This window comes from Crocodylus siamensis, chromosome 9 (assembly GCF_052110815.1).
Source record: "Crocodylus siamensis isolate JL-2025a chromosome 9, ASM5211081v1, whole genome shotgun sequence".
NCBI classification, from domain to species: domain Eukaryota; kingdom Metazoa; phylum Chordata; order Crocodylia; family Crocodylidae; genus Crocodylus; species Crocodylus siamensis.
This window is the reverse complement of record NC_143403.1, coordinates 43,068,248-43,095,077: the sequence shown is the minus strand read 5'-3', so window position 1 is coordinate 43,095,077 and position 26,830 is coordinate 43,068,248. Positions and strand designations below refer to the sequence as shown.

General features: G+C 50.6%; 1 protein-coding gene across 1 annotated transcript in view; it reads left to right on the top strand.

Moving 5' to 3' along the window:
* AIFM3 (AIF family member 3) overlaps window positions 1-26,830 on the top strand; it is a 214,587-nt gene that overhangs the window by 127,947 nt on the left and 59,810 nt on the right. Inside the window, exon 10 of the mRNA XM_090062294.1 lies at window positions 3,904-4,034. Within this exon, the coding sequence (XP_089918420.1) occupies window positions 3,904-4,034 (131 nt within the window). The remainder of the gene's footprint in view (window positions 1-3,903; window positions 4,035-26,830) is intronic.

Sequence of the window (26,830 nt, the reverse complement as noted above, 5' to 3'; positions counted from 1 at the left end):
GGTTGCACCCTTGTCTGCTTGCAGACAGGACTCCCTACAAGAGCCTCATACTTAGCTTCCCACTGGCCAGTTTCTAGTAGGAGGATCTCAGCTACATTCCCATTTCCTTGAAGTTGGCATCTCCTCCCTAGCTTGCTTCTGTGTCTGTATGGCTGAGGGCAAGCAAAACTCAGAGGCATCTGAACCCCAAGCTTCCAGGATGCCCACTAAAGGATTTGGAAGCACCTGAAGCCCCAGGTGGGGGGTGGAGGATGTTTGTTGGTAGTAGGGTTCTTGAATGACTCAAAAATCCTTGTGGTAGGTTCCCATCAGCATGTGAACCCAATATGGACTATGTGTTTTATAGTCATCCTTAGTTTTGGCAGCACTTAATCAACTTCATTATTGGTTTCCATTACTGAACACATGTTGCTTTTGACAACAGTTTAATGATAGCGAAAGTATTTAATTAGGTTTCTTTGTATGCAAATATAAGACAAAGAGTTTTTTATCCCATGTTGATGAGAGAGAGAGACGCTGAGAGAGAAAGAAAGACCAACAGATTGCGTTGGACACCATGAGGCAGCGCATCAGCTTGGCATAGCAGCGGGAGATGCAACGGGCACACAGGATGTTCTCGTTGCTGGGGTCCCAGGTTCCGAGTGTTCCCATGATGAACGCATTGACCATCACATCGTAGCCACAGCCCCTCAGGATGTCGGCCAGTGGAGCGTACTTTTCCCGCTTGTGAACCAGGGCATCAGTGAAGGCTTTGGCGCAGGTGAAGGCATGGCGCTGGTTCTCAAAGTGAATGGTTACGTCCACAATCACAACCTTCATGGCCTCGTTGTTCATGATGACGATGTCAGGTCACATCTGGCTCTCACAGCCTGGGACAGTACAGTTCACAGAGATCTTCCCTGCTGCAGCCGGGATGGCCCTCACCAGGCGGTCCTGGACAGTGTTGTGGCAGAGCTGCCAGGCTCTGGCATGCAACTTACAGCTGCACAGCATGTGGGAGAGGGTCTCTACCATGTAGCCGCACTGTTGGCACCTCGTCCCAGTGGCCAAAGTGGATGGCCCCGTTCAGAGGCAAGCAGTTGAGGCGGGCGCGGTGGAGGAAGCACCAGTCCGTGAAGTGCATAAAGCTCCCACTGGGCATGAAGTGGTTGCTGGAGTCCCACTTGGAGGTGACATCAGACCTTGCCCTGGTTGGGTTTGGCCCTCAGGTCACCGGCGTGCTTGTTTTGGACAGCAGCCTTAAGGAACCTCTCCAGGAAGGTCCTTGTGCGGGGTGTCACGGTAACATGGTCAGCATGCGGGACTGGTTGCAGGGAGGCTCCCAGCACTCCTCGGTCCAGGTTCAGGCACAGCTGATGTGTTTCCCGAGGCGGCGCATGGTGTTGCGGGCTCAGCTCCACAGCGAGGGAAAGTCCCCACCATCTCTGTTGAACTTGCCCTCCAGCGAGCTGCTGAGGAAGGTGGCCAAGTCATATCCGGTCGGCTGCCTCATGATCCTCTTGCGGGTGATCTCCTCAAGGGCGCTGGCAGCGATGATACTGTGGCGTCCAGGCAGGTCAGGAGGTGGAAGGTGTGGGTGACCACCGCGATGTCACAGAGATATCCCGTGCGGGGGACGTTGGCACCTCCCTGCCTGTAGAGGATGTGCAGGACCTTGTTGCTGGCCCTTAGCAGCAGGTGCAGCCACTTCTTGAGCAGCCACTGGATCTCAGCGTCCTCCTTCTTGAGTGGGGATCTTGGGGACCACCAAGACTCTCAGGACAAATGTGACAGGGGGGATGAGAAAGGTGTTCACTGCATCTGTCTTCTGCCAGGGGGCCAGCAGGGATGAGTCCAGCTTGTGGGCATCCTGCACAATCCCGTTGATGGTCTCTTCCAGTGTCTGCTTGGCCTGGTGGCATCCCCAGCTGGCAGTAAGCCTCGCCATTGTGCAGGTGCCTCATCACCTGGCCTTGGATCGTGAAGGTGGAGTCCAGGCTCTTCTGCCTGCCGTCAGTGTGCAGGGAGGTGCACTTGGTGACGTTGAAGCGCAGGCCCATCCACCTGGCTGCCTGGGATGTCACGTCCAGAATCTGCTGCAGCTGCGTGGTGTCGGGGGCGAGGAGAATGAGGTCATTGGCATAGGCCAGAACACTCAACTTCTGGCTGTACAGGTTGAGCCCGTTGGGGCCGCCTGCCATGGCTCGAAGGACTGGTTTCATGGCTAGGTTCAAGATAATGGGGCTGAGGGGGCAGCCCTGTCTCACCCCCGACCGGATGGGGATCTCCGTGGTCTCTCCGTCAGTGGCACGGACAGTCTTGGTGCATCCATGGTAGAGCTCTCGCACCAGGTTTATGACGCTGTCCGGTAGGCCCAGCTGTGGAGGGTGCCAAAGATGTGGCGGTGAGGCACAGAACCAAAGGCATTGGAGAAGTCCAGCCATGCCACCACACACTGCTTCCTGGTCCTCCGGGCATTGTCCAGGGCCTTCTGGAAGGTGAAGTTATGCTCATAGCAGCCCTCTCTGGCTCTGACTAACAGCCCTGCCTGTCACTGCCCAGTCGGTGATGCAGTCCACCAGGCAGCTGGTGTACAGCTTGGTGACAGTGGAGCACAGGGCAATAGGTCTCCAGTTGCCCGGGTCGGTCAGGTCTTCCTTCTTGTGGATGAGGACCGTCATGGCCCTCTTCCAGACACAGGCATGTATGTGCTGGAACTCTCTGCACCTGTTGAAAAGAACAGAAAGAACAAGGCGGCTCAGGTCGCGTTTTTTGAGGAGGTTGTACCTGATACCGTCCCTACCAGAGGCGGTGTCCCTGGTCCTGTTGAGGCAGGCTTCCACTTCCTGCGGCATGAAGGCATCCTCGAACCCCTCCGCTGGGGGGACGGGTCAGCGCTTCGATGGTCGCAGGGTGTGGGGTGGCGGCTTCTGCTGGGAGGTTGAAGACCCGCCTTGAGACAGATAATGGATGTTTTCGCTCGATCTGAGCCTTCAAGAGGCCGAGAAGCGATTACTACACTACTATATATCCATCCATTCCAGTTGACCAAAATGTCCTCCTCAGTAGACTTCTCAAATATATACGATATCCTGGCCTGATAGTCAATTGATTCAGGTTCTTTCAGTGTGCCCAAAGCAAGCCATACCTACAAGCCCCGTTCATTCTTCATCCAGAGTCTGCTGAATTCACTCCTAGTCACAGAATTGCTCCCTGGAATCAGATTTCTCTGTTAGGTAATATTTTTATAGTCCTCATGGTCTTGGAAATACCCTTGGAAAATAAATAGTTTGTAACCAATGCAGTGTCACTTTCCTGAGTCTGCTGAAAGCCTGAAACAATAGACAAATCAAGTGAATTGCTCCACTTATCTTGGTTGAGGCCCTGTGGTACACGTTCAATATCTGGCAGTTTTTCAAGACACCTTGAGACACTATTTCTTTTTGCTGCTGCTGGACTCCGGAAAGTTTGTTCCCCCTTCCCTCCCCATACCCTGATAGGATTTACCTTTAGTTCCTTTAAGAGAAGTGTGGTAGCCAAGGCCTTGTAAGCCAAAGGAAACGGATTAATGAAACTGGCTACCAAGTCTCCCTTCCCTTGCAGAGCTAGAAGAAGTTGGCCGTGGGGTTGGATCAGGGTTGGGTGTATCCATGAGAATGGAAAAGAAAAATTAAAAAAAAAAATATGTTGCTACCCTTTCTGACAGAAAAGGTAGGGGTAAGGTCAAGATTGAATAAGAATTAGTATCTAGAAATGACTGGAGCCACTACTGCATGTCTAGCACTGGCAGATTGCTTGAAGTTAAATGCAGCAGTATGCTGGCCTTCTGAGGATCTTGTCATGACATGTCAGTTAACAGAGGAAATGTATATGAAAACCAAAAAATAAAACTAAAATGGCTTTTTCTAAATTTGTATTTTTCAGACCCAAAAACCTTAGCTGTAAAGGCAAAGAAGTGGAGAATGTTTTCAACATCCGAACCCCTGAAGATGCCAACCGGGTTGTAAAACTGGCTACCAGCAAGAATGTCATTGTAGTGGGAGCCTCTTTCCTTGGTGAGCTTTCTTCTTTGGAAGATTATGCCAAGCGTCTCATAGAGGGGCCTTTCAGCAGTATTTCCCCTTTGAAATTATCTTTACAGTTCCCCAGTTTCCTAGGTGACTAGGAGATTCTAGCTAGCTTTAAGGCAGGAATGGGAAAAATACAGTCCATGGCTGTATCACAGCTCTGCTCCACCCTCAGTGAGGGATGGGATTCAGGAAAGCAGCATCCAGGAGTGGGCAGGTGGGACTGGGGCTGGGATCATAGGGCACTGACAGTATGGGGCCAGGGCCCCCAGTCCCAGCCCTGGGCCCCCTCCCCCACCCACCCATCCCGCTTCTGAATGCTACTTCCCTGGATCTCAGCCCCAGCCACATCCCGGCCAAGCACAGAGCAGAGCCATGATCTGTTGCTTGCACAACCCTGTGATGGGCACCAGTTCTAAGGGCAGAGACATGCGGGGAGTGGATCTTGGCTTTGCCCCGGGTCATGGCCCCACAATCCCAGATTCTCCATGGAGACTGGCTGGGACTCACGTAGTCAGGACACATGGCTAGGTGGGTGGGATGGGGCTACACAGGGAGTTTTGGTGAGCTGTTATGTGGGGGGGCTGCTGACCTATCCCGCAACAACACGCCAGAACTCCCCATGTGGCCTGCAGGCCCAAATAATTGCCCACCCCTGCTTGAAGGGGAACCTGCCTGTGAAACTGGGCTACAGAGTCAGAGGGAGCCCACCCAAGCAGAGCTTGCTGGTAGTTGGGAGCACCCCTCACCATACACAGACTCAGATTGTTCTAGGATAGTTCTGAGAGCACACTTCCACCTGGTTTGGCATGTAATATGACAATTGTTACCAGATTTGCCCATCACCTTGGGGCGTGCTTATTTATTAGGGATATGTTTCTAGGGTCTTGGTAATTCTATTAATGTGCTGCTTGTGTTACTTGTGTTTCTGTATGGAGCTGTATCTCTTCCTTCTGCAAGTTCTTCCCCCCAGTGCAGCTATCTTACAGGACTCGGTTTCAATGTGGCTCGTTTCCTCTAGTCACCAAATCAGTCATACATACACAAACACACAGATTAACGTGACATGCCTGACCTGGCCAGGTTGATCAGCATGGACAGGCTGACACCCTCATATACCAAGAATCAGTTCATTACAGCAACAATAAATTGCAGTCAGACACAAGCTGAATAAACAGAATACCTCTGAATCCGGCTGGGTGTCCAGCTGACACCCTCATGGGCCAGCATTCAGTTCATTAGGGCACATCTGAGTTAAACTGGGTCAATTAACCTGTACAAGCTGATCCCCTTATGTGTTTCAAACTCAGCACGTCCAAATCTTTAGCCTCTTGATGAGCAGACCCCATAGTATTTTTGGGCTTCACAGGGATCTTTAGCTTAGGTAAAAGAAGTGTTGCTGCAGAGCAAGTGGGGAAAGCGAAGTAGAGAAGGAGAAATATACCCAGTTACTACCAGTTTGACTATAAAAGTTATTTATTGCTAAGTATATGAAATATATATCATGGCACTAGTAGTAATAGACATGCAAAGGAAAAACCAACACAACAATTACAGTATTACTCTGGTTTCACTAAGTATTTGGGGAAACTTAGCTCAAGCTTAACTAATACAGTTCAGATTCAGAAATTTATGCCTAGAAAGAAAAGAGAGAGAGAGAGAGAGCGCGCTGGGATCTCACCATCCAAGGCACTTGGGTTGTTTTCTGACAGGTAAAGTTCTTAGTACAATCCTTAAAGGGAGATGATCTGTTTCTTCCAGCATCCAGAGAATAAAGCGGGTGGTGTGAGAGAGACTTCTCCTCTTGAAGCGCACACACACTGCTGCTTTTTACAGATTTTTATACTCTCAGTTCAGCTTCTTTCAAGCATTGTAAATCATTGTCTTTTCTCTTGACAATGGGTTATCTGGTTTGGAACATCTCAAGAAACTGATTGATACTCAGGAAAAACATCAGGTTAGGGGGTAACCAGACACTTAGGAGGCAGCTTGAAATTCCTATGGATACTGTTGGGATATCTCATGTTTTCTTCAGAAACAATAGATAACTTGCAGCATCAGGGTTTGGGATTTTTACTTGTGAACAAGCCTCAGCTTAGCATGACTTTTTCAGATCTTACTATAGTATTTTAACAGACTTAAGGCAATTATTGGAGTGTTCATAACCTTTGTTGGGGGAGGACTTCCACCAGTCATCCCAGGAAAAGTATGACAACACTTGTGGTCAGGGCTTCAACGGGCTGGACGCTGTGATGAGCCCTTTGCCATTGTTCAAATGTTGCCCATACCCCCTCTGACTCAGTCTCTTGCCTCAGCATTCCCTAACCCGGAAACCGAGTTTTAGCCAATTATGTTTAAATAGGCCTCCCATACTGGGACCAGGGAATGTACAGCCCTAGATGCCTATTAAACTTTACTTCTGCTTAGAGGTGTGTGTGTGTGCAGGCGGGGGGGAAGTCCTTTGTAAATCTAGATTAGAACTGGTCTGATAAATGCTGAGCTGGGTGTGTGTAAATGTGGCTTGATTAGCATTTGGAGCACAGATTCCCCATCATGCAGTGCTCCCCTGCTTCTCTGATCCCAGAATTCACTGTAGTCTCTGCGTCAGGCATTCTGTTCTCCATCTCCCATGTAAATCCCATCTCGGATGCAAATGAGACCTAGGGCAGTTGTTTCACTCTTGTCATCCTTATCTGGAGGGTTTTAGGTGTGTCTCCCACTGCATCTTAATCAGTTTTTGTTTAGGTAGAGGAGGGGTGGGGGGGATTCTTTGTGAGTCAGACAGGCTGCTTCCTGTGTCAGGGTTCCCCGAGAACACGGAGCTGAGAGGTAACACAATAGACAATATTTGAAATAATAATTTCTTAAGTATTATAGTATTTGTGGCCTTGGAAAACACCCTAATCATACAAATTCCTACAGCTCAATACACCTTCTCCTACTTCGTGGAAGCCTGTGACCAAAAAGCTTCATTAGAGTTTCAGAATATAGGCTGTGATGAAAGCCATGTGGCTGCCCAGGTAGTAGGAGTAACAGTGAGTCCTTAGTGGGCATGTCTTCACATGCATTAATATGTCTTTTCAAGTAGTGCATTTGCACACTGTTTTACTGATGCGTAATGTGCAATAAAATGCAAAAATATGGAGCGCTTGATTTGGAGATGATACCTTCTATTAGACCAATTGAGAAATTCAAAAAAAAAAAAATCTTTTTCTGCAGGCTTTTGGGCTCTCACACCCTTCACCAGCCTCAGGGAAAGTTAATTGGTGAAGACCTGCGCATCGCCTATGGTGCAGATCAAGCAGGATTCCTTCCCTGTCGGTGTCAGACGGCAAGCAGGGAAGTGTAGAAATCTTTCTTATTGTTTAGCAATGAAGTTTATAATCCAAAAATTGGCTAAAATTCAGCATCTTCCATGTTTCAGGGAAGTATTTGGCAGCCATGTTGGTCTGAGACAAAATGCAAAAATCTAGAACTCTTGGTTCAGAGATGATACCTTTTATTAGACCAGGAGTTTTCAACCCAGGGTATGTGTACCCCTGGAGATACTTGGGAAGGCCTCAGGAGGTACTCGGCAGCAGGCGCCGACACTTCCACTGCCACTGTGCCTCCAGCACTTCCACTGGAAGTAGTCCCCCATTAGTCAGCCACTGGGGGACCACCCCATTCATCAGTCAGCCGCTGGGGGACTCCTTCCTTCTCGACTGGCCGCTGGGGGTACACTGACCCAAAAAGGATGAAAACCCCTGTATTGGACCAACTGAGAATGTGCAAAAAAATCTTTTTCTGCAAGCTTTTAGGCTCACATGCCTTTCATGAGGCTCAGGAAAAGGTAAAGATGGTAGACTTTTAAAAAGTAGACTTTTACTACGTATTAACATACTGTCACAGGTTTTTATGTGATGCTTTAATGCACAGTTAAATAGTCTACTGCACGTTAAAGTACGTGTGTAGACATGCCCACTAACATTTAGTGTTAAACACTCTTTTCCAGCTTTTATACTTCTGTCTCAGGGTCCTAGGCATTGCAAAAGCTACAGTAAACTTGAAGTTCAGTGCAGGTCTGTACATAGAAGTTATACCAGTTCATTTACAATAGTCTAATGCAACTGTTCATGTGGATTATTGTACATGCTTAAAATGGTAAATTTAGCTTGCACCTGTAAAATTTATTGATACAGCTCACACATTATTAATGTGCAGCAGTAAACTCTGGCACATATCACACCAGAATGTATTACTCCCAGGCACTGCAGCTGAATGTGCGCCCAGGACGGCAGCACATTGAGCCAGGTCGAAGCAGCCCTGGTTGGCTGGAGGCCTGAGAAGGTGGGGAGTGGTCAGTCTGCCAGTCCTGGGTTGCTCCAACCTGACTCAACATGCTGTGGAGGGGCTGGCTGAGGCACAAGTGCTTCAGTGTGGGGCTAACAGTCAGACAGACCCCACACTGAAGCACCCTGGTGCCCCAGTCAGCCTCATCAGTCATCAGTGTCTACATGTGCATTGCTGGGGAGTAAAAAAAATCCTGCTGCAGGATAGTACTTGTATTTACAAGTAGTGTCCTCTGCGGCAGAGTTAACTAGTTTAGTCTGTCCTAATAGCATAGATGCTGAGGTGCTTATTGGTGAGCTAATTGGGCAACTCCACAGTAAATGTCTCGTATAGCTGCACCCATACTAAGTGAAAATAAGCCAGATTTGAACTGATGTACAGCATCCACACACAAAGTTGTGCTGATATAAATAGATCAATTAAAAAATATATTTTATGGCAGGTAAACTTTTAGGGTGGAATTCTACTAGATCCCTGGTAAATGTTAATATGTTGGTGCAATTAAGATCTGAGGTATTTTTGGCTTTATCCCAAAAATCACGTCCTGACATCGTGGCAGGATGCAAAATTATTGGGATGAGGCATAAAGGTTCTCAGATCCTAACTGTGCAACTGCCAGGGAGTGCAGCTGGTGATCAGGGAACCCTTTGCTTCCCAGCTGCACCTGTGTTTAAAGGCTCACAGCACTTTTACAAGTTTGGGACGTTGGGGCTGCCCCCTGCTGGACTGAGCAGAATGCAGCTGCCTCTCAGACCCCAACACTGAAAGTGTGACGTGTCTCCAACCCAGTGCTGCCCCCTGCCACATCCTAATTCTCAGATGATTTTTGGACCAAGGGCAGCCTCAGGTCTGGGACACATAACGCACTTGCAATTTCTGGCTAAATACCAGACCAACTGCAAAGTTGTTCTTCAATAAATCTTTGTGGCTAGTTTAACATTTTCTTATGTCATAAATTAGCTGAATGTGTGGCATTTTACAATTCATTGAATGATTAACGTGTTAATTGTGCAATAAATATAATGTCTGCTTGGGCCCTTAGAGATGAGATGCCCAGAGTAGGGTGACAGCCTTCACAGTCTAGCCTTCCAGATGCCCAAACTGCAATAAAATGCCACTTTGGCATAGTCATCTGCACAGCCTGTTTTGTCAGTGGATAGATGTCTGGACAAATTCAAGTGGCAGTATGGGATTCTATTGCTTTTATGGAATTATATTGTTTGTACAGGACTCAAGTGCATGTAAGGGATATAGGCGTCTGTAAGGGTATCAAGGTCTGTGCAGTCTCTTGAGCTTTGTTCCTGTTGCTGTGTGGTTTGGCAGGCTGTGTTGGTTCCTGTTGACAAAACTTTTTGTGCATGACAGTGTGTAGCCCTACTTCCTCTACCCTGGTGTGTCCCTGGGCATTGGAATAGCCTCTTTCTCCTGCCACCTGTAGAACTGTTAGCTTTCTGGGTGGGGGTAGTATAGCAGGGCATTTGCAGAGGGATCTGTCTGCCTCCATGCCTATGTGTGAGTGCTAGGGACACCCAGACTGGTAGAGGAGCTTCCCCAGATGTCTTTGGGCTGCATATCTGACCTGTATCCTTGAGTACCTGTAGCAGGATCACCTAATCCCTAATACTTGGAGAATAGGAGGATTCTAATTAGATAGGCAGCTGAGCAAGGACCAGCTGCAGAGTAGCAAGCAGCCAGGAGAAGCTCAGCATAGGTGAAGTGTTGGGGGGCTGGTTGGAGAGTGGGCTTCCCAGGCCAGCTTTGAGGTGCTGGCAGGCCCTGAGCCCAGCAGCTGCTGCTGCCGCACCCTGTGCAACACCCAGGGCTACAGCCCCACACCCAGCAGGGGGGTATTCTACCCCCTCACCTGCAGCTGCCACTGCTGTGGCCATGCCACACCACTTGGGGGGTGGGGTTGGGAAGCTTCAGCCCGGCGACTTCTGCCCTGTGTGTGGAGCTCCAGCTCCCAGACACTTTGGAAGGCGGCCAGGTGGAAGCCATCCAGGGGGTGCAGTCAGAGCTCCATGTGCGGGGCAGAAGCCATTGGATTTAAGCTCCCTCCATCCTGCTGCCTCCTGGGGTGGTGCAGCAGCAGCAGGAATGGGAGGGGGAGTAACCACTGGAGGCAAGGGGAAGCTGGCTTTGCCTGTCAGAGCTTTTTTTCTCCCCTCATCTTCAGCTGCAGCTCCTGCTGCACTGCACAGCTCTGCTTGGGGTGGGGGGAGCTTTCTTCAGCCCAACCACTTCAACCTGAGCTGGGCTGAAGCAGCCAGACCAAAGAAAGCTCCCGAAGCCCTGAGTGGCACTGCGCAGTGTGGCAGGAGCTGCAGCTAGAGATAAGGAGAGAAAAAACAGCCCTGCTGGGCCAAGCCAGCTTACCCTCATCTCCAGCAGTTACTCCCCTGCCCATTCCTGCCACTGCTGAGCTGCTCTGGGAGGCAGCAGGGCAAGGGGAGCTTCAGCCTGGCAGCTTCTGCTCTGCATGTGGAGCTCTGGCTGCAGCCCCCAAATGCCTTCCACCCAGATGCCTTCTGCCTTCCAAGGCATCCGGAAGCTGGAGCTAGAGCTCTGCGTGCAGGGCAGAAGCCAAGGGGCTGAAGCTTCCCGCACAGCCCCTGGCCCCCCCACCCAGAGCAGCACTGTGCAGCCACGGCAGCAGCAGCTGGAAATGAGGTGAGCAGAACAGCCCCTCGCTCCAGCCAGCTTGCTGATGGTTGTGGGGCTACAGCCATGGGTGCTGCACAGGGCAGGGTGTGTGGTGGCAGTGGCTGCTGGGCTTGGGGCCCACCAGCACCTCTGAGCTGGCCCAGGAAGCCCGCTCCCCAAGCCAGTCCTCATCTGTGCTGCCAGACCAGGCTGTCATGCAGCCACAGTGGGCTGGGAAGGGCCCTGACCCTATGGGGTACCCTGTGGCGCCCTAGTCAGTCTGCTGGAGCTCCATGACAGCCCCACCAGGCTTGGGCACAGGGAGCTAGGACCAGTCTGGCCATACAGCTCCAGTCCAGGCTTCCCCAGTGCCTCTTTCCTTAGCAACACCCACAGGCTGGCTGAGCTCAGCCCTGTAGTCCCATATGCAGCCACAGCCCCAGCCCTGGGCAGATAGCAGGGCCATGATGGCTGGCTCTGGCCAGGCCCTCCACTGTCTGAGCAACAACAGGAGGGAAAGCTGGGCAGACCCCAACTGAGGTCCCATGCCCTGAGACAGAGGAGTTTAATCCCTACCCCCTGCCCCCCTCTGCCTATGGTGCTGCCCCAGCCAGTGTCTGGCCTCAGGGAGATGCTAGAAAGGGCTGCTTCCCCCCTGCCCTCTAGGCACAGCCTGGCCAGAGTCCCTACAGGCCAGGGTGGGGGTTTAAACCCCTCCACAATCATACTTAGCTCAGGGCCCTGGCCATGCCCCTTGGGTTAGCCTTGTGGCTGCTGCAAATGGAAGGGACAGCTGCTATAGTGCTCCCCAGCTTCTACACTGAGCCACTGCAGGCATATGCCAGCATTTCCAGAATTAAACATGAATATCTGTACACTTGTAAATTAGTTCAATCTTTTCAGGTTAGACTAACCTGTAAAGATTGAAACAATTTGGGCTCTGGCTTTTTGAATGTCTGTTCTTAGCCCCTGGGTCCTGCTTCCCCAAGGGGGTGATTACCCCATCCCATCATCCCTGTGAGGGCAGAGACACATAGCCTGGTCTGGCCACCCAGAAACACCTAGATTTAGACACCTAAGGAAAAAAGTAATAGAATGCCTTCAGAATTTCAGTCATCTAAAAGGGCTTTGTGTCCTGTACAAATGTAGATGCTTGGACAAAATAATAGAATGCCACTGAATAAGTTCCCAAGTCTATTAATAGTCAAGAATGTTCTCATCTGCTTTGGCTCAATCCCATGACTGGCTTTAAATAAAGAATCCTTCACTATGACCCACTTAGGGATAATGACACAACCTTCTACTTCTATGGATAATATGGGTAACATTCAGAAGTGAATTTAGGATTTTGAGAAGTGGAGTATGGCAGAAAGCTTGCTGGTGCAGCGGGTGCAACTAGAAGTGGGGACCAGCAGCTGACAGCAGAGCGCCTGGTGGCAGCGAGCACACTGTGCTTGTACTCTATAGTTTGAGGGGGCAAGAATGCATCACTCAGCTCCCCAGATCTGACCCAGTAACCACTAATTCTGTTCATATTCTTATTCTTCTATTTTTATTTTTGATGAGACCGCCATTAAAACAAAGCGTCTACTTTTGGTGTCCACTACTTTAAAAAGGACATTGAAAACTGGTAAGGAGAAAGAGAACCTGTGGGAAATACTGATGAGACAGAAGTGATTCAGAATGGGATTTTTTAGGGAAACTAAATAACTTAACACTTTTGGAAATTCTTTCCTTAGTCTACTTAGTGTATCAGAGATTTAAGAGATTAATGGATCACCTGTATAAATATCAATACTGGGGACTAGTCTCAATTGCCCAGAAAGCTTCTTCCAGTCCTATGTTCCTATATTAACATAGGAGACTGCCGTGATCCTTAAGGTTCAGGGATGCAGAAAATGCCCAGACTCTAGGGATCACAATCATCATAATCCCTGGGCTTGGGGGCACAGTAAATCTCCAGATCCATGCAATTTGTGGCTCCCAGAACCCTAGGGCTCTGGGGTGTGGCAAACCCCTGGATCCTGGGGACTGCAAGTGCTGTGATCTCTACAACTCAAGGTTTGTGAAATCCCTGGACCCCAGGAATCATTGCTCAGGAGTGCATGAATCCCCACAGACCCTGGGGATCATGGTTGCTGTAATCCCTAGGGCTCTGGGGTTCAGGAAACTCCCTGGATCCATGGAATCAAGGCTGCTATGATCCCTAGGGCTGGGGGGGGAGGGGTTAAGCCACTGGATCCTGGGATTTGCAGACCCCCTAGGGCTCTGGGGTGTGGATAAGCCTCTGACCCTGAGGATCACAGCAGCTATGATCCCTCGGGCTCGGGGATGCATGAAGCACCCAGACCCTAGGGATTGTGGCTGCCATGATCTGTACAGCTTAGGGGTGTGTGAAACCCCCCAGACCCACAGCTGCTGTGATCTCTAGGGCTTGGGAATGTGAGAAACCCTTGAGCCCTGGGGATTGCAGCTGCCATTATTCTTAGAGCTCAGGGTTGCTTGAATCCCCCCAGACCTTGAGAATCATGGCTACTGTGATCTCTATGGCTCCAGGGTGCAGGAACCCCCCCAGATCTATGGGATCGTGGCTGCTGCAATCCCTAGGGCTGAGGTGTGTGCGAAACCACTGGAACCTGGGGATCATAGCTTCCATGATTCCTAGGGTTCCAGGGTGTGGAAAAGCCTAGACCCTGGGGTTTGTGGCTACCATGATTGCTAGGGCTCCAGGGTTCAGGAAATTCTCAGATCCATGGGATCACAGGTGCTGCAGTTCCTAGAGCTCAGGAGTACATGAAACCCCTAGAACCTGGGGATCATGGCTGCTGCGATTCCTAGGGGATCCTGGGGTTTGCAGCTGCCATGGCCCATGGGGACTCTGGGGTGTGGATAACTTCTAGATCCTGGGGACTGTGGCTGCTATGATCCCTCAATCTCAGGCATGCATGAATCTGCCCAAACCCAGGTTGCCATGATTCCTAGGGTTCAGGCATGCAAGAAACCCCCTGACCCTGGGGATTGTAGTTGCCACAATCTGTAGGGGATTGTAGTTGCCAATTCCTAGGGCTCTAGGAAACCCCTGGATCCATGGGACCACAAGTGCCACAATACCTAGGGGTTTTTTTGTGGGGGCGAGTGTGAAAACCCTGGACCCTCACGTTTGTGGCTGGCATGACCTGTACAGCTCAAGGGTATGTGAAAACCCCTGACCCTTGGGCTTGCTGCTGCTGTGATTCCTAGGGCACATGGGTATGTGAAACCCCCGGACCTTAGGAAGCACAGCTGTTGATTCCTAGGGCTTGGGGTTGTGGGAAAACCCTTAAAACAGGTGCACATTGTCCAATCAGCATGTGTGAGGTCCACTAGTGATAGGACCAGCCTATCTACAGACTTTCCCAGTCTATTCTTTACCTCCTGTCTCACCTACCATGACTTAATCTTAATGTAAAATTCTTAAAGATTTTGTAGGCTACCAATAGGACAGGAGCTGGTCACTTCCAGGTGCCCAGTGTGATGGGTAGTCTCCCAGCCTTGCATGCTACCTTCCACAGAAAGAGTGGTCCCTGTCAGGGATACTCCCCAATTTGAGCCTGAAGGGTGTTAATAGTGACCTCTTGACTCCCCCATAGTCACGCCTATGCCTCCCTGGTGTTGCCAGATATCATAGGAGGCTTCTCGCCTCATTAACATCTAATCCATCATGAGCTTAAAACACCACTTGGGGATTTGGCTGTTTGCTGGCCTCCACCCCCTTTTTTCTAGCTAGATTCTTTCCACCTCCAGGCCCATTCTGCCTGGATCCAGCTTAGGACCTCCAGCCCTACCAGTTTCCAGCCTTTCTCTGGCCTCTGCGTTGCCTAGGGAAAAGCACTATCCTTCATTGTGCCTCAGTGGTGCTTCATCATGACCTCTGTGCTCCCCTTGCAGCCACACCCCCAGCCCACCCAGCAAAGTCAATGCTCACAAAAGAAAAAAACAATAAAAAGGAACATTACCTTTTTAAGGGCACTGGCTGGGATGTGCTGCTGCTGCTGCTATCTCCTACCAGCCTCTCAGCTTCCGAGCTGCTGAAGTTCTTGGCAGTCTGCAAGACAAAAGCTCTTGTGTACCCACACAGCCCCAGGAGTCTGTACTCCCTGGCTGGGTGGACCTCTCACTTCTTCACCATCCTCCTGCTCAGATTTCATTCAGATTTTTACAAGTCAGAGGGTGCACTCAGCTGGCCAATTGCCTGCCTCCTCTTTTTCACTGAAAAGTCTCATCTTTTAATTAATGGACAACCCTTGTGCCTGTGGCTTACAGGGACAGGGTTCTGGCTCACTGCTGCAGGTCCTCTTTCTATACCTTCCCAGCCCTGGCCTCTGTCCTTCTCTTTCTCTTTCACCCTCAGCTGAGTAACAGGGTTAGGATCCCCTGTTACACCACTAGACCTGAGGATCTTGGATTCCACAATCCCTAGGGCTGGGGGGGGGGGGGGCGGAGGGTGAAATCCCCCCAGACCCTGAGGATCACAGCTGCCAGATCCAGGGCTTGGGATCCCTACAATGATCTCCACCTCTGGGGGCATCCTCACACCCCTGGGGCAAGAGGGAACACTCCTGCAACAATCCTCCAGCCCTGCAGTTTTCCTGCACCCTCAGATCGTAAAGATTGTGGAGTGGTGGGAGCCATCCCACCCCCTCCCCAAGTCCTGCACCCCCCCCCATCCTGGCCCCCCAGCTTACCCCAACCCCTGTCCCAGCCCCAGCCACAATCCCTCCCTCGCTGTGGGGTGTTGATCTACACCCCACATACCCCTTCCTACCCCTTTGCCCCCACCAAAACAGACTTACCAGCTGGATGCAGCCATGTTGAGCGTCATAAAGGAACTGATCCCCCATTTGTAACATTGTTCTTATGGGAAAATGAGTTCCAAATTACAACATTTTGATTTATGATGCAGTTTTCAGGAATCAATTGTGTTGTAAGTCTGAGGACTGCCTGTATTTAGAAAAGTTGGACATATACAAGTCCATGGGGTCAGATGGGATGCACCCAAGGATGCTGAGGGAGTTGGCTGATGACATTGCAAAGCCAGTGGCCATCATCTTTGAAAGATCATGGTGATCAGGAGAGGTCTTGGATGTTTGGAAAAGGAAAAACATAGTACCCATATTTAAGAAAGGGAAAAAGGAGGATCCAGGGAACTACAGACTAGTCAGCCTCACCTCAGTCCCTGGAAAAATCATGGAATAGATCCACAAAGAATCCATTTCTAAGCACTTGGAGGAATCACAGGATCATAGACTCACAGAAGGCTAGGTTTGGAAGGGACCCCAGGAGGTCATCTAGTCCAACCCCCTGCTCAAAGCAGGATCATCCCCAACTAGATCAAAAGAGGATAGAGCTTGACTGTTCTCAGTGGTGGCAGATGACAGAACAAGGAGCAGTGGTCTCAAGTTGCAGCAAGGGAAGTTTAGGCTAGATATTAGGATGGATTTTCTCACTAGGAGGATAGTAAAACACTGGAACAGGCCACCAAGAGAACGTGTGGCATCTCCATCCTTGGAGGTTTTTAAGACCTGCGTAGACAAAGCTTTTGCTGGGTTGAGCCAGTTGGGGCTGGTCTTGCTTTGAGCAAGGGGTTGGACTGGATGACCTCCTGAGATCCCTTCCAACCCTAATTTTCTATGTTTCAATGTGCATGGGGCCAGGAGAGCTCTGCTGGCTGCTACTGCATTCTCCCAGCCCTTTGCACATGAGGTTCTATCCCAATATGCCAGGAGATAGCTGCCATTGCAGCCAACAGAGCTCTCTTGGCCCCATACACATCGGGACCTGTGCCCCCTTGTCAGCTCCCAAGCTAGCATCCATGGGAGCCTGGAGCTCCCCCTGGCTGTTACAGGGGGACAGAGGGCAGAAGCAGGCTGCTCCCATTGGGTTACTGGGCATGTCTATGCATGCATTTGCTGTGGCACCAGTTTACTTCCGAGTAAATTACTTATGAGTAAATGGTGCTGAGCAGGCATCTATATGTTCAGGGAAGTGGGAGCAGATATGCTGCCAATGGCAGCAAATCTGCTTCCACTTCCTAAGCCCCTACATTGGGCCCCTGCTGGCACCAGGGGGAGCTCCAGGCTCTGGCTGCAGCTGGCAGCACTCTTAAAAGCCAGCCCCACATGCTGCTTTCTGGTCATCCCCTTTTCTGGCCAGAAGCAGCATGCGCAGCACAGGGACAACATGTGGCAGTGCTCTCCTCACTGCCTTTGTCTCGCTGTGCCACTCCTGCTCCAGCCCCTGCCCAGGCAGCAATGACCAGTGGCCCAGGATCCTGCTAGCCACCCTGCTTGCCCACTGCACTGACCACCAGCTGGCCTATGGCTATCTGGGCCCTCCCAGCTCCCCCACACCCAGCAACCACCTGCCTGCCTGCTGTCTTAGGGCTACGGCCACACAGCTGCCACCTCAACCCCATCTGTCTGACTGGACCTCAGCAGGGATTCTGACAGTAGGCTCTAAGATGCTACCACCATGGCTTCTGTCACCCTTGTGGGCCTTCAGCCCTGCTGCTTCTGGGTCCACCAGACCAGCCAGGATGGGTGGCTGCACGTCATCCATCACATCTGTGATGATGAGTGGTGGCTGGAGGCATAGGTGGCATAGGCCAGCCAGGGAGTCGGGCCACCATGAGAAGTGCTGGCTGGTGCCTACATTGAGATTGGCACCAGCTGGGGCATGGGGATGCCAAGAGAAGTGCTTCCGGGGTCAGCGATTGGCCGCTGGGAGGCCATCGTTTCCCCCCTCCCCGGGTCAGCAGTCAGCTGCTTGGGGGCCCCCAGACTCAGGACGCACCAGTCTCCAATGGATGGAGACATTCTGCATGACCTGGGTCACCTTCCTGGACCTCCTGGGCCAGCTCTGGCCACTCCTGGCACAGCAGGACACTGGCCCCTCCCCATGGACACCTAGCTGGGTCTCGCCCTGCTGAAACTGGCCACACCTGCCAGCCTCTGGTACATCAGCCACCTGTTTGGAGTGGGCAAGGCCACTGCTGGGGAGGCCACCCTGGAGGTATGCAGTGCCCATGCTCCACGTGCATGACCCACTGGCAGTGATGGTGGGGTTCCATGCCCTGGGATTTCCCCTGGACGGGACCCACATTTCCATCACCCGCCCACCCTGTAGAGACTGCCCCTATTACAGCAGAGGGGCTTTCACCCCCTGGTGCTCCAAGCTATCATGGACCACCATGGGGCCTTTCATACGTGTGAACACTGGCTGGGCAGGCAGCACCTGCAACACCTGCATTTTCTGAAACTCCACCCTGCTAGCCCTGGTGCAGAGTGGCTGATTCATGCCAGGGGTGCTGGACCTGAAGCTGGGTACTGTGATGGTCCCACCCCTCCTCATTTGGGACCCCACCTATCTGCTCATGAGGCCTTACACTGGCCAGTTGGACCCCTGCCAGGTCCATTTTAACTGCTGACTGGGGCAGGCCAACACCCTGGTGATGTGCGCCTTTGACCGCCTCAAGGACTGCTAGTGCACCCCTTGAGTTCACCAAAAACAACCTCCCACAGGTCATCATTGCATCCTGTGTGCTGTATAACATCTGTGAGGCCAGGGTGAGATAGTCCATGAGGTCTTGGCAGAGAAGGTGTGGTGGGCAAAGGATGCCTGACAGGATACAAGATGATCAATATGGGGGGAGATCACCCACTTATAATTAGCAAAGATATTGTGAGGGAACATTTAGAGAGGCTGCATATCCACAAGTCAGCAGGACTGCATGAGCTACACCTAAGAGTGCTGAAGGAACTGGCTGATGTCACTGCACAACCAGTGGCAAAACTATTTGAAAACTCGTGGCACTCAGGAGAGGTCACAGAAGATTGGAAGAGGGCCAATGTGGTGCATATCTCCAAGAAAGGTAGGAAAGAGGACCCAGGGAATTATAAGCCAATCAATCTGACTTCAATCCATGGAAAAATCCTGGAAAAACTTAACAAAGAATCCATCAGTGACAGGCTAACAGAAGGCAGTATTCTAAAAGACATCCAACATGGCTTTGTTGCAGGCAAGTCATGCCTGATCAACCTCATCTCCTTCTATGATCAGGTACCTCACCACCTGGATAAGGGAGATGAGGTTGATGTCATACACTTGGATTTTAAAAGGGCCTTTGATTTGGTCTTCCATGATGTCCTCATGGTAAAATTGGCAAATTACAGCCTGAACAACTTAACACTCCAGTGGCTAGGAAACTGGCTCTGAAGTCATACCCAGAAAGTGTTCATAGATGGAACTGAGTCACCATGACATAAGGTGACCAGTGGTGTCCCTCATGGTTCAGTACTTGGACCAGTGCTCTTCAACATATTCATCAACTATGTGGATACAGGTATAAAAAGTGTATTGGCAAAGTTTGTGGATGACCAAGTTATGGGGGAGTGTGGTCATGCTGGAGGACAGGCTGGGAATACAGGCTGACCTGCACAGGCTTGTAAGGTGGGTGAATCAAAATCTGATTATGTTTAACATGGAGAAATGTAAAGTGCTCCATCTGGGGAGAAATAATCTGCAACATACTTGCAGGCTTGGCAGTGCTACCTAGCTAGTACTACAACTGAAAGAGACCTGGGGGCCATAATCAAACACAGAATGAATATGAGCTACCAATGCAGTGCTATAGCCAGCAGAGCGAACAATACACTGGCATGCTTCAACAGATGCATCTCAAGCAAGACTAAAGATGTCATCTTCCTGCTCTACTCAGCATTGGTGAGGCCTCAGATGGAGTACTGTGTACAGTTCTGGGCACTGAACTTCAAGAATGATGTGGAGAAGCTTAAAAGAGTCCAAAGGAGAGCCATGTGTATCATTAGAGGTTTGAAGGACAGGCCATACTAGGAGAGGTTGAAGGACATGGGACTGTTCAGCCTGGAAAAGAGAAGATTTAGGGGGAACTTAGTGGCAGCCTATAGGTATATAAGAGGCAAACATCAGTGACTGAGAGAGCATCTGTTCACCAGGGCGCCCAGGGGAAGACTAGGAATAAAGAACATAAACTGCTAGAAGATCGCTTCAGGTTGGACATAAGGAAAAATTTCTTTATGGTTCATGTGTCCAGAGTCTAGAACAAACTCCCCCCAGATGTGGTACAGTCACCTACCCTGGAAATCTTCAAAAGACAACTTGCACCTTGCTGGGGTCATCTCACCCCAGCAGTCTTTTCTTCCCTAAGAGGAGGCGGGGCTGGACCTGATGATCTCATGAGGTCCCTTCCAGCCCCTAACTTCTGTGAATCTATAACTTCTATGAATCTATGCCTGGTAACGGAATCACCACCACCCTGGGGTACCAGGAAAGCCATGCACCCACCAATGGGGCTAAGGAACTGGGTGCAGGAGGAGCTAGCCGACTGCTCCTCCAGCACTCCCCACTCTAGCCTGCCTGTACTGCTTCCTATATCTACCCCCCAACTCCTCTACCAACCCCTAGTACCACATACACTACAGACATGTCTTAGAAGAACAAGTTTTTATTTCTCTCACATCAACCAGAGCCCCTCCACCACCCGTCCCACCCACCAACAATAAAAACACCTTCTTCCCCATGAAAACTATGTTCAGTGCCCTTTGTGTGCTGTCCGGGGGTAGGAGGCCATGGAGTGGAAGTGCTTAAGGGGAAGAGCCCAGGGACAGGTGGCCAGAACGCCAGCCTCTGTCAGTTTCCCCACAGGTGCACACCACAGTGAGTGCGGTGTGTGGGGGGCTTGCCCAGGGGCAATGGTGGCTGGTGCTCCCCCAGCGCAGGTGGCTCCCCCTCTGACCAGGCTGTCCAGGAGGAGGGTCCTGTCCAAGGTCCTCCTCTGGCAGAGACAGTGCATCAGCCAGGCCCTGACTGTGAGCAGCAGCAATCCCGAGATCACATCCCAGCTGCCAAGTGCGGCCTCTCCCCTGTATTTAGCTGCAGGCCCTGTAGAGCCAAGAGAAAGATGTTGTTTGTGTGGGTTTGCAACATTTCTGAGATTAGATGCCCTGTACCAGGGCTCGTGCGCTGTCTCGCTTCAGATTAGGGGTCAGGCGTACACAGGTGCCCAGGGACTATGGTAAGTCAGTCGGGCAGGCTTGGGCACAAGCAGCCACTAACAAAGCCCCCCATCCCCATTCGCTCCTTTGGGCCTGGTGGACTGCTGGGTGCTGGCCACAGGCAGCATGCCTTCCCTGCACTTTTCCCAGGCAGGACAGGCCAGGCTTCTGGCAGCACCTGCTGCCATGGCACCAGACTCCACTGCCTCCCCTCTCCTCCTACAGGTCAACTGCTCTGCTCTGCTGCCACCCAGCTGATGGCACCCAGGGTTGGGGACCACAGGGCTCCTGGGTGACTGGGACAAGGAGGTGCCTCTGCCTTCCCCACAGGGGGCTTCTCTGGGGAGGCACCCCAGGGCTTGTCCCCTGCCCCACATCCCCACTGTGCCCCAAGTGTGCCTCTGCTGTATTTGTCCTGGGCAGTGAGAGAGCAGCTGTTTGCTTGGACTAAGGAGTGCCTGACCCACTATACCCTGCTGCTGCTGATGGCCATGGTGCCCTGGGAAAATCTGTGCACCTGGCATGGGACCCTACAATGGTTCCTACAATGGTGTGGGGGCAAGCCCAGGCTTCCTCACAACCTCTGCTGCCACCTGGAGGGCTATGTGTGGCTGTGCTGCACATCCCTGGCCCCTGCTGCTGAGAAGGACTTTGCTGCTGACATCGATGTGTTCCTCAGTGTTTGAGAGGTCTGTGCCCACCTAGCTGTGGGGACATGGGCTGCTCAATAGTTTTGCACTATTTCCCTCACTTCTCTGAATGCTGTGTGGAGGACCCAAAACCAGGAGAGTGCAGGCAGGCCAGGTGTAGGGCTTACCATATACGTGGGGCTGGAATGGCTGGAGGCTCTGCATAGTCATGTGTTTTGGCGATGGCTTTCACCTCCAGGTGATGCCCGTGGACAGTGGGGTGTGGTGGGTGGACTCCCTCCTCAGGGTGCCTCCCAGGGAGGAGCTGAATGCTGCTGGCAGCTGGCAGTGTCATGGCTGGCCCCCCCTTGTAGTGGCACCTGGGGCAGTAGAACTCTCATGGCAGGTGCTGACCTGGGCTCCCTGAGCTACTGGTGGAGGCTGCAGATAAAGAGCTCAGCAAGACAGGCTGCTGCAGGCCCGAGGTGCCCTCCCCCAGGGGTGCCAGGCCATGGTAGAGGCTTGGGCAGGCTGTCTGTGCTGCTGTAGACAGTATGGCTGCTGTCTGGGTCCTAGGGAATGAGGATCTCAGTCAGTTGCTGGATAAAGGGTATGGAATTACAGGCACTCCCTACCTGACAGTTGTGGCTGATAATGGTAACCCACTGTGTCCACAAGGCCTTGAGCTTTATGCATCACTGCCATGCTGAGATGCCTGCAGTTCCTCACCTAGCCTAACAGCCCCTCACAGATGTGGGTGTTGGAGCACCCACCCCACTTGAACTGGTGCTGCACCTCCATGTTGCCCCACAGTGTTACAAGGTCCCCAGTCTTCTCCTGTGACCAGTTGGGGCCCTGGGTAATGGGCATGGGCATAGACATGGCTGTGGGCAACAACAACATCATTGGGGTCCTGTGCTGGCTCTCTGGGCCTTTGTGTGGCTGTTCCTGTGCTGCCAGGCCTGGGCAGCTGCCTGTAGTGCCCAGCACAGGGGCCTGGCATGGGACTGACAGTTGTGTGGCTGAGGCAATGCCCCACAGCACCTGCAGGCTGCTGGGGATGGATTGCCGGCAGCAGGAGCTGGCCCTGGCAGCCAGAAGCTGCCTGCAGCTGGGCCTAGGTGCTGACAGGCCTGGCTGGAGCCTGCAGCAGTCTGCAGCACCCTGCTGGACTGGACAGTGTGGGCCTGGCAGGCGTGTGGCACTGCAGTGCCAGACTGCAGTACCAGGGTACTGGTAGGCTGAGGCAGCTTGCCTGTGGCTTGCCCAGCGGCCACATCAGCCTGGAGTGCCTTCAGACTCCCTACTTGTGTGTCCCAGGGCTCAAACTGCCTGCAGGCTTCTAAGTGCCTGAGACAGGGGCTGCCATAGAAGCAGCTCAGCCCTGCGCAGGAGAGGTTCCCAACCCGGCGCCCTGGGGCTAGCCTCAGGTCAGCCCCCTAGTGGCAGGACTAACCTGGGAGTAAATTTGCTCCCAGGTCATGTCTACATATGCGTTACTATGCAGTAACTAATTGCAAATAAATTTGATACCTGCATTTGTAGGTAAGAGTAATACAGTAAGAATACTGTCTATTTAATGTGGATAGTGTATTTCCTTACGTCAAAAGCTATCTTTACTGATAGAAACAAACTATTCTTAAGGATTACCCCTTTTATGTAGGAAAAATAATTTATTTAACAGCCAAGAAGGATATCCAAGATAGGCTTATTGCTTTATGTGTCCTGCACCAAGTGCATTAATATTCCATTTCACACCAGCCACGTAACAGCTCCAGTACCCTCGGTGCAAACTCATAAACTATAGGTAGAATGCTGTTTCCCTTTGTGTGTCTAAAAGGTACTTTTCTAGCTGTCTACTTAGCTATTTTTGGCCCTGGCTTTATGAATGCAGGTGACTAAGCATGCATGTCTAAATCAAGCATGCACTCTGAGGCCAGATACCTACATCCCAGAGAAATGATAGCAGGGAGAGTGAGGGTTGGAGAAAGTGGCAGCAACCTTCCTAAGCTTTGTTCCTCCTTGTCCCAAAGAGCTTGAATCTGCCGTTCTCTGACCTCCTAGCACAGTCCTCTTCCTACTACACTACAGTTCAGGCACTGCCCACTGTTCATTCTGAGGCTTAGTTATGGCTTCTTGCATTCAGGATTCATTGTGTAAAATAAAGAGCAGTGACATTTCAAGGCAAGGATCTGATCTAGAACTCAAAGCCTGTGTGTTTCTGGGGCAGCAGCCATCACAATGAGCCACAAGCTTTCCAACTTGCTTTTTCTTCCTGGTCCTATGCATCTCCCTTCCTTGTCTGCCCAGAGGGCCAGCTTAAAAAGAATTCTTGGAGAAGAGTCTGGCTGATGCCTAGCCTGTGTCATGGGGATTCAAACCCCACACCAAAAAAACTGAGAAATGTGCATTTCATAAGTAAACATTCCTCTAAATTTTCTTTGCCAGTGCTGGACAAGTGCTTCCTTTTAACAGCTGGCTTCTATTCCACTGAGGAGAGCACACACACATACCAGCAAACTCTCCCTATGCCTGAAGAAGGGTGTTTGTGCTTGAAAACTTGCAGAGAACAATCTTTCCAACTATTTAGTTGATCTAATAAAAGATTATCACATTTACCCCAAAAATCTTGTCTATCCTTTTAACAAATACATTCAAAGAAATTGAGACTGGTTCACAAACAAGAAAAGAGCTAATTTGTAATGCATAATTCATTGAGTTATATTTTGGATTTTTAATACAGCCCCTATCACAGAATATGTGTTTCTCCTAGCTGTCTTACTCTAAATGTTATAGCCTTAAATTATAATTTGCTAAATAGGAAGGAGTTTTTTGAGGTGGTATCTTTTATTGGACCAGCTGTATGGTTGGACTAAAGTTAGAGAAGCTTTCAAATGCAACATTGTTCATCAATTTGCTAAATATAATACAGTTCTCCGTATTAATTTATTTTTCAAGGCCTTTTATATGGCTTTCATCTCTGAGGAGTTTCAGATATAGTACAGAAAGACTAGCAGGCTTGGTTTTAGTCAATCCTGCTAATGCTTTTAATATCCCAAGATAGTAATTCTAGTTTCCATTGCAAGGAATCATGTTGTGAGGCCCATTGAGCCTGTATGACATCTCTTCCCATGGTACAAAATCAGTATTATTAGTAAAATATTAGTAGTGTTACTGCAATAGAATTTAGCAGCCTATGGGGGATGGGTGGGCAATCACTAGTGCAAGCCTTCATAGAATCATAGAAGTAGGGTCGGAAGGGACCTTGTAGATCTTCAAGTCCAACCCCCCCGAAGTGGCAACCACAGAATCAGCAGGTCAGGTAACACAAGGGAACTCATTCCTGCCCCTGCCCAAGGATGGGACTTTTCTAAGAGGACAGAGAAGCCCAGGACTTCTGATGGCAGGCTTAGCTGCCTCTACACAAATGCCAGGAGCGTGGGGAACAAACAGGGAAATGGCCCTTCTGCTAAGCAAAAATGAATATGATCGCATAGGGATAACGGAGACCTAGTGGGACTCCATCTATGACTGGACCACCAGTATTGATGGCTATAACTTGTACAGGAGGGATTGTGTTGCAAGGAAGGGACGGGGTGTGAAGGAGCAGTACACATCTTAACAGCAGAGATTGGTATCCAAGCAGAGCAACTTGAGACCCTCTGGGTTAGAATACCAGGGAAACGTGGTAAAGTAAATATAACTGTAAGAGTCTGTTACAGACCTCCTAACCAGGAGGAAGAGTTTGACAATGAATTTGCTAGGGAATTGGTAGAGGCTGCACACTCTCAGTGCATGATCATCATGGGTGATTTCAACCACCCTGACATCTCATGGGAAGAGCATTTAGCCAAATCTAATTGGTTGCGAAGCTTCCTCACTTGCAATGACAAGCTCTATTTGACTCAAGAAGTCTACAGACTGACAAGAGATAAAGTGCTACTGGATCTTGTACTGGCCAAAGGGGATGATCTGGTCAGCGACCTGAGGATCAAAGGGAAGCTGGGTGACAGTGATGATGAGTTGATCTCTTTCTCTATCCATTGCAAAGCTGGCAAATCAGCAATGTAGAAATCCTCAACTTTAGGAAAGCCAACTGCCACAAGCTCAAGAGGTTGGTTGTTGAGGCCCTGAGAGATCATGATCTGACAGGGAGGGGAGCCCACGAGTGGTTGCTCCTTAAGGACATGATCCTAAAAGCACAAGGGAAGTCCATTCCGGCCCATAGGAAAAGTAGCAAAGGGGCTGGGAGACCCCTTTCGCTCAGTAGGGCACTCAGGTACCTCCTAAATCTGAAAAGAGAAGCTTCTAAGGGATGGAAGTCAAGAACTGCCACTAAAGAGGATTATGCAGCACTGGTCTGCACCTGTCAGGAGCAGACCAGAAAAGTCAAGGCTGAAACCAAAGTCAAACTGGCTACAGGAATCAAGGGCAATAAAAAGTTCTTCTACAAATACATGGGAAGTTGCGGAGAAAAAGGGGCACCATCGGACCCTTGCTGAATCAAAAGGGGCAACTGACAACCAACATCCAGGAAAAAACTATCTCCTCAACAATTAATTTGCATCAGTTTTCCACCAGCCAAGAGAATCACCCTGCCTGACAGGACTCAGAACTACGAGGATAAGGGAAATCATATGTCTATAATTGGCAAAGATTTTGTGAGGGAACAGCATGAGAGGCTGGACATCCACAAGTCAGCTGGCCCAGATGGAATGCACCCAAGAGTGCTAAAAGAGTTGGCTGACATCATAGCACAGCCAATGGTGATGATATTTGAGAACTTGTGGTGCTCGGGAGAGGTTCCTGAAGATTGGAAGAGGGCCAATGTGGTGCCTGTCTTCAAGAAAGGAAGGAAGGAAGATCCAGGGAGATACAGGTCAATAAGTTTGACCTCAATCCCTTGCAAGATCTTGGAAAAAATTCACCAAAGAAACCATCAATAACAGGCTAATGGAAGGCAACATTCTGAGAGAGAGCCAACATTGTTTTGTTTTGGGTAGGTCTTGACTGACCAAACATTCAACACAGAGAAATGCGAGATGCTCCACCTCGGGAAACCCCCCCACATCATACTTACAGGTTCGCCAGTGCTACACTCACTAGCACC